Source organism: Catharus ustulatus, chromosome 4 (assembly GCF_009819885.2).
Source record: "Catharus ustulatus isolate bCatUst1 chromosome 4, bCatUst1.pri.v2, whole genome shotgun sequence".
NCBI lineage: Eukaryota > Metazoa > Chordata > Aves > Passeriformes > Turdidae > Catharus > Catharus ustulatus.
This window is the reverse complement of record NC_046224.1, coordinates 40,988,823-40,997,256: the sequence shown is the minus strand read 5'-3', so window position 1 is coordinate 40,997,256 and position 8,434 is coordinate 40,988,823. Positions and strand designations below refer to the sequence as shown.

General features: G+C 38.9%; 1 protein-coding gene across 5 annotated transcripts in view; it reads right to left on the bottom strand.

Moving 5' to 3' along the window:
* Nucleotides 1–690: 690 nt before the first annotated feature.
* Nucleotides 691–8,434, bottom strand: part of EEA1 (early endosome antigen 1) — a 92,171-nt gene continuing 84,427 nt past the window's right edge. For all 5 annotated transcript variants that reach the window (XM_033056905.2, XM_033056904.2, XM_033056906.2 and 2 more), the window contains 4 exons: nt 8,045–8,283; nt 6,457–6,577; nt 6,014–6,112; nt 691–4,964 (listed from right to left, as the gene is read on the bottom strand). In XM_033056905.2, the coding sequence (XP_032912796.1) occupies nt 4,842–4,964; nt 6,014–6,112; nt 6,457–6,577; nt 8,045–8,283 (582 nt within the window). In that variant the 3' untranslated portion in view covers nt 691–4,841. The remainder of the gene's footprint in view (nt 4,965–6,013; nt 6,113–6,456; nt 6,578–8,044; nt 8,284–8,434) is intronic.

Here is an 8,434-nt window from a genome sequence, read left to right as displayed (position 1 = left end):
GGCAATATCCTTGCAAATATATAAAATTCCTCTTTTCTCATTTTATAATCATAAAATTAAGTTCGACAAAGACATGCATGTGATGAATATGGTTTTTGTTATATGGGCTCTCAGATGGCGATTGGTTTTTTTGGTAAAAGGAACTGTGAGTGCAATTCTCCTTAGGGCCAAATGTATACAGTGAAAAATCCAGCTGATTATAAACCTGCTGTCCAATGATTACAGCTAACACATGCAATGCACATGATGCCATTCCACTTACTCTGGATTCTCTTAGACAGCAAAAAGTGCACAGTGCAAATGACAGTGTTGTTTCCTAGTTCTCTCTGAGAATGTAAGAGCAGGAGGGATGGTGCTTGGAAGGGTAATTTATCAGTTTCAACATGGTCAAATCATTATAGCATTCTTCTTGGCATAGTTTAGACACTATTTGAACTTCAGCTCCAGCATTTTTCTGAACATCACTGAGTATTGGCCATAATTTTTTTTAAGTTTTGCAACAAGCATTTGTTCCCACTCCATGGTTAAACGATACTTAACAAACCAGAAAAGCAGTTGAGTTTTCCAGGTACCTTTCTGAATGTCACTTCTCTTAATCTAGCATGAGAAGCTCAATTGTTTTGGCTCATGTAATACAAACACAGAGAGGTTACTTCATGCTTCTGCTCCCAAATCCCTTCTTTCTTCATTAATAAGAAAGCTTTTCCAGTGAGGATTCACAAACAAACCTAATGGTCCCAAAGCCAACAAAAGTAGTTACTCGTAATTCTAGTGTACCTTGCACTCCACACTCCATGGCAACTTGGTTACTTGACACCTTCCAAAAACAGAGGCAAAAACCCTCATTTCAACCTCATTTCATTTGGACTCTTGTGCCAGACAGTGAAGCCAGCTGAAAAATGAGATCCTACTAAACCTCTTGCCTCTTTTGGAAGCTGCAGTAGAAAATTCCTTTTGTCTCTTCATCTCCAGACAGCAACTTTTCCTACTGTGACTCATTACTTTTATCCTCTTCATTCAACCTTCGCAGAAGGGGGAAGATTACATTAGGGAGTACATGGGGAGAAGAAATAAATAACAGTGAAGCAGAGCCAGCTAACATCAAACGCCTGCCACTGACTTCTGCAATGCTACCTGTCTCCAGCATGATGTACTGCTCACATGAGGCCAGAGTGGAAAAGTAGGATTTGGCATTTATGGGGCAAAAAAATGCAAGGGACTGTGGGTCTTTGACTGGGAAGAGAGGTGTTGTCTCCAAGAAGTTAAAAGAACCTCTCCCCACCCTTAGTAAGACTGTCCTTTACACATTTAAAAAAACTTCCATAGCTTGTCTCTGCCCATAAAGCAGCTGGTCTCTCACGTTTTGCTTTCACAGTAACTCTGAATGTGGATGGAGTATCCTGCAGATGGGACAGTTTCAAGAACAAAGCCCACACTTCACTGTCCCATTCCTGATGCCATAGTAATAACTAGTAACCAGAGGTTGCTTGAGGATCCCACAAACCTACTGGTTTGAGTGCTGGTTTTGCCATTATTTTCACCTCTTCCTCTATAATGGCTGCTCCTCAGTGAATCAGAGCAATCTGCCTATTGCCAGGTGCTGTAAAAACACATCACTGTACATCCTCCAGTTCCAAGACTCAGTCTCTTCTGCCATTTTATTAGTTTTTCCCTCCGTTCCTGTGTCTGCAGTCTGAAAAGCCAGTGAATAAAACTGTTTTGCCTGGAATCCTTCATTTTACTGTGGTAAAAGTCACCAGGCTTTTTTCTTGGTTTTCCTGTTACTTAGATTTTAAGGCAGTGGAACAAAAAGCCCACATTCTACTGAAACATGCTGATCAAAACAGTCAGACTCTGCAAGCATATTTGTAAATACACAGCTTTTCACCTTCCAGTTTCCTTTATTATGGGATATTTTCTTGGGCTTGAGCACAGTTTCCAACCTGGCAGTGAAGCCAAGTATTATAGAGTCAGTATACCATCAATTTGTTCACAAATACAGACCAGCACTAAGAATTACAAGTACAAAAGAAAGAGCATAAGACTCAGCAATGGAGTCATAAATTCACTCCACTGAAAGCTGTAGAAATCATGAACTATTGCTGCAGAATCAAAATTCAAGCATGAAAGTTTCTACCCAACTGTTCCTCCATATTTTAACAATCCTTCTTTCTACAAATGTGTGTTCAAAAAGCATTTCCATCCCCTCAAAAAGTTGGTTATATAAAACAGCCAGCAAAAAGCAACTTTCAAAAATCAAGCTGTTTTTGCCCCTGAAGCTGAAGAGCTCCCCACCAAGGTGAGCAGCAGCCTGCTGAGAAAGGTGATTCTGCTTGTCTTTTCACAATGGCATCCCAAAAGGCTGAATTAAGAACAGCCCTTCCAGAGCTTCTACCACTGCAGAAGTCTCTCCTGAGCTTTCACACATTCCCAATCAAAAGTAAAACACCTAAACACAACTGAATCTTCTAAGCACTTTCCTAGCTCCCCTGAAAGATCTCTATCTTCCTCTGCCACAAGTGTTTTGATCTTAGGCAGCTGTGGGAAGTTTCTCCCTTCCCTATAAAAATCCCTCCTGTTCTGAGATTGTCCTTCACTCTAAGAACCACACAAGGCTCTTGTGTGATACACAAAAGGGCAGAATGCATCTAGGCTGGAGCATAACTGTCACATCTCTATTTTTCCCACATTTCTATAGTCAGACAAAGAAAGACTCTAAAGCAATTTTTTTTGTTTCTCTCAGTAAACAAATAAATAGAAAAAAAAATTCCCAGAGGCAGAGATTCTATTCATATTTTCTATTCAAAAGATTCTTATGCCAAACAGTTACAGTTACACTCATGAGGAGAAACAGGAGTCCAGAGGCTCTGTTCATATGGAATTGTGGCAGCAGGGTTTTTTTTTTTCTCTCAAGCTCAAACCAGAAAAGCAGGTCAGTGTTTTGTACGAACCACAGTTGTAACCCAAACCCTTTTACAGTGACAAGAACAAGTTACATCAGTTGGCTTTTGAGAAATAGGAACTGAATTTTAAGAAAACTCCTTGACAGTGCAAATGTAGAACTTGCTGGGTAAGTTAAAAGGGCATATAAAACACAGATCACTTCTTCTGGAGTAGAGGGATGAAGTTTCTTCACTTGACAGTTAATCAAGACAAGTCTTTTTTTATAAAGGAGACACTTCTTCATTCACATATAGAGCTGTAACTAGATAAAAGCAAATAAGTCTTCCTAATGATGACTAAACTACCATCATTGTGACAAAATTTGATTCCTTGCCTCAGGAAAGAAGTAGAGGAGTTCAGAACACAACCTTTTTCTCTCAACAGCTGGCCAAATTTGGTAAGATACTGAAGCATTTGAGGGGTGAAGAATTTATTAGGGTATTTAAGACAAAAAATTCCTAAATATTGGAAAGCATAACTCCTGCTTAGAAGAAATAATCTTAATGGTTTTGAAAAACCAGATACAAAGGGAAGAAAAGTTAGAGACAGGTAAGCAAAAATGAAGAGATGCAAACAAAATTACAAAAAAGAAGTCTGGAGCCTACATGAGCTCTACAAGAAACTTCTGTTCCCAGTACAGAAAACATGAACAAATATTTATAGTCATATATATATATAGGCATCTTAGTTTGAGCTGTTTGGCTTATAACAAAGCCAGTTTTCCATTCTAAGCAGACTAAATCACATAACTAACATAACATTTCAGAGACTCTGGTAATGGGGGGTCACATGGAGTAATGGAATAGTGAGGTTTGTTAGATGTAGCAGGAGTTCAGCTTCTTCCACCAAGAGCTGAGGGAAGGGATAGAAGAAAAGGCCAGAAAAATTAAAGTTGTCTCAAAAAATCCTTTTTCTTAGTTGGAAAAGTTCTAGCTTGGAAGGTCTGGATGTCCCTTAGAACTGTTTCCAGAGTACGGGCGGGGGCAGAGATGTACTACAGGCTTCTACCAGCATTGTTGGTTTGCTTTTTAAAACCCACATGAAAGGATTTCTTGAATATTAAAATGTGTCAAACAAATTCGTAAAACTGAAGTCAATCACTAGGGAATTAAATATTGTAATGTATCATATAATATTGCTACAATGCCACATAAACTTTGTCTCATTATTTGTTCACACATACTTTCTCAGAGAGACAGACACACTCACACACCAACTATGCAATGTAGTATGTATAAAGATGTTACAGTACCCAAGTGTTGTATTGGATAAGGATTTGGGTGCTGATACTACTGATTTACAAGTGGGCAAATAAAACTGAGTTGAAGTTGAGTCCAGCCATTACCCTCACTGTGGACCTCAAACTTTAGAAAGAAAAATGCAAGAACCAGAGAGATAGAAAAAAAACCAAAATCACAGGGGGTTATAAAGACCATCAGATATGCAATTAAATGCAACAATTAGTTGTTTTTACAGCAATATTTGATACATAAAATCCTCACAAGTTTTAGCATCTTCTTTTTTTTTCTTTGAAGGAAACAAGAATAAACTTCAATATCACATAAATGCTGTTTCTCTTGAACAAAAAAATAAAAGATAAAAAAATACATTGTTATTCCTCTGTTTAAACTTTATTTACAAATAACGGGATATTTCTAATCTAGACATAGAAGCTCTTTCCATGATTAATGTCAGTAAGCTATGGATGATCTGAGCCCATGTCTCACAAAAAATACAATAGTTTTGCTTGGTATCAATAAACATTTTAAAATATACTAGATTTTGCCAAGTGTTACAATCATTGTCCAAACTGAATAGTAGTCTGAGTGCAGAATGAAGTGCATCAACAGAAATAGTAAATTTTAGTGTAACATTTCTTTGTCACTCACGATAGCCAGTTATCCTTGCAAGTCATTAAAGCAAGTATCACAGACTCGGACAGGCTTCTTGGAAGAAGGAGTTAAGGCATTCTTTGCTGAGCACTCAGCACAAAAGATATTTCCACACTGTCTACAGTGATGCTGCAAAAGAGAAGAAACATACATGCTGAACATCAGTAGCAGAGCAGTGACCACTAATAGAGATCACTATCATGTCAACTCTCAGCCAAATCAACTCTTATGTTTCAAAAATTAGTCTTAACTTTTAATTGGCAGTTACCTAGCACAGAGAAGGTCATTTAAGTAAATCCTTTCTTTATACCCTTTAGGGTATAGAGTAAAACATTCAGAAGTGCTTCACTGAGTCAAGAGAATATACCAGTTTCAGAAAATAGATGGTTATAGTTCAACCACCTCCTGAATTTGTTCTCTTGAACTTTTTCTGATCACAGGAAATATATTCTTATATGTAATCACCTGCTTTCACACTGAGAAGTATCCTTGAATCAAAGGATCCAGCAGCCTTTGTTCAAAGACTACCCAAAGAACATCACCAAAATAGTGCAGGCCAAGGGGAATCACCTAAGACTATATCAGGAAGCTCTGTGAAAATGAACCTCACAAATATCTCTCATCTACTTCATTGCTAAGTCACCTGTTGGAGGGGTGCTCATCTCTGGATGAAGGTCAGACCCTGCCAATTGATGCCACCATCTTAGCTGACCACAGCAGTTTTTCAAGCAAGGTCTGACTACAGACCCAAAACACATCCAGTTGTTTCTTCTGTTCCATGTTTACAAATGTAGTCACAAAGCACCAGATCAAGGTGATGCCTCATATTTCACACATACCTGATTTCAACCAATCTACACTCCTTTTACACCCATAAATTACATTTTCTGTAAATATGCTTACAACAGTGTAATTTTGCCTGCTTGCTTACAGGATTGAAGCATTTTAATACTGTTTATAAACCAATCCTGTTAAAATGGAAAAAGAATCATGAATAAAGCAAGCTCCACAGCCCTTATTTTTAATAAGTTAAGGCACCTAAAACAATAACTGTATTCTGAGATGTCTTGAGAATCACAGCACTACTCAGGCCATTTTCTGAAGTCTGTATCCCATCTAAGAGTTTGAAAACAATACAAACAGAAAATCCCCATAGACACAGAGTAGAACACACCTACCCTTCTTACTGTCACCGAAAAACCTTTTCCACAGGCCATACAATTCTGTACCTCATTGTCTTCTGCCCACTTCCTGTTGAGAGCTTGTGTATGTTTGATCTGTACAGAAGACATAAAAAAAGCATCAGGCTTTTTAGAAAATGCATGTCTAATTGCTTCTAATACTATTTCCACAGCATGCACTACCCATTGCAAAATATAAGCACTGATTCTGTCATGATACACAAGGCTTATGTTTGTTCAGAGAGAAAACCTTCCAAGCTTCAGAACTATAAGCAGATTTAATAATACACAGACAGAAGTATGGCCCTCATACACCACAAATATAACAGCTTAATTCACCCTACAAAGGCAACCCACCACCAATCTGACATAAATTTGAATTTCTCCCAAGGTCCCAAACAGAAAATCAACAGGCTTAATAGCTTCAAATCAAATTATACCTGCAATGACTGGTTTTCTCGGCCAAGTTCCTGCATTGCAGCAGTTGTATTGTCCAGCTTTTTCTTCATTTCTACAAGTTTGGCTTGAAGCTTTTCAATTTCTCCCTCACTTTTTATACACCTGAGGTAAAATAATAAATAGTCAGTTCAAAGCATTTAAGACAATGTACACTGCTCATCCTTTGGGCTGGTTGTCAGATTGAGAAGTTACCTGCATAAAATCCAGCCAAAAAAATCCTTGCTCTGAAAAGTTCTTGGATGCCTTAACTAGGAAAACATTCTGCTGTAACAATCAGTTAAAGATTATACTGGCATTGCTCCTAAGTATCTGCAGCTTATCAACACCTGCAGTTACACCCCAAACTAGGGACAGTGCTGAATGCAGTCCCTTAACAGAAAGTCCTGATAAATACCCCTGTGCAACAGGATACTCTTGCAAACCAGCTGCTGCAGATCAGATCAGGCAACAGAGCAGAAAAGAAATGTTTTTCTTCTATCAAGGCCACCTCCCATCAGCTGAAATTCAGTTAGCTGCTCAAAGACAAATTTCAAAGGATATTTTTCTGCCAAGCTAAGTAAACAGCTACTGGATGAGTTAAACACAGTACAGCAAGGGATTGCCCAAGAAAGACGATCTCACTTGAATTGATCCCATCCTTTTCCAAGGTCTACTGCTCAACAAGTCAAACCACCAAGCTTGACAGTACTGACAAAATTTTTCCCCTCTTCCTTCACCAAACGCATCAGGAAATGAGGACAAAGAAGCTTCCTGTCTTACAGATGTTTCTTCTACCCTGGAAATCACTGCATTCAGGTAGCTCCTGCTGCCTTGCAAGGACTCCTGCTGCCTGAAGGAAAAGCGCTCTGCTTACCTGAGACTTAAATACATTGTAGAGACAACAGCAGGACTGGAGAAAATAAGACTACAGTTTTTTAGGAGGAAGAAAATGCCTCCTTTGTGAACTTTAGTCTATCTCATCCACACAGCGATTACATACTCACTCTCCTAACACAGAGCAGTGGGCACACCCAGGAGTCCCTATGCAAATTCTCTGTTACTTAAGGGGTCTCTTCCAGGCTTCTGGATGACTAGGGCATGTATTCGAACTGAATCAAGCCATGGGAGCCTCAGAGTGATGAAGGACAGTTAGCTCAGGTAAGAAAAGCTCTTTCTGCCAGGTCTCACAAGGTTGACACAACAGATGAGAAGCCACAGCCTGTACACCTGAAATCTCAGAGAATTTAAATCTGAATCATGGATTTAGAAGGCTCTTACAGATGGACATAAATCTTTGAGAGCAAGCACAGAACTGTGGATTTGGTGATAAGTAAAGATCCTGATAAGCCTGCCTTATTTTCTATAGAACGATCACAAAGAGCACAGTTGGTTCCCAAAACCTCTTGCTGTGCTTTGGCAGGGATGACAAAAGGTTGCACTCTGGAAACTGCACCCACAGCCCAGGCACTAAGAACAAATGCACATTTTAATAAAGCAGGAATAGAGAATCCCAAATCAACTCAACCAAATTTTCATTCTCAGTTCACCTAATCTCTCAAACCACACTTCCACATCATCACCACAGCTTACCTCTCCAGCAATGCTCTCCTCTCATCCTGATTATTCTGGACTGTTGCTTCCAAGACAGCATTGTCCCCACGTAAATCATCTGTCTGTTTCTCCAGCTCGCTGACTCGTCTTTGACTGCTTTGCCACTCTTTCTTCATGGTAGCAAGGTTTTCATTCAGGGCTGTGACCTGCATGGTAAGCTTAGTCTCCTTTTCCTCATGTTTCCGTTTTTCTTCTTCTTTGTCTTTTTTCTCTGTGTGCTATAAAAACAATGGAAAAATGAAAAACAAGCTTCCAAGCATTCTTTCCCTATTCCCTACATTTAACTGAGTCAAAGAATTTTACTGCAATAGAATCACTACTTTTAATCAACATACTCTACCAGACAAGGCTTTCACCTCATAATATTAA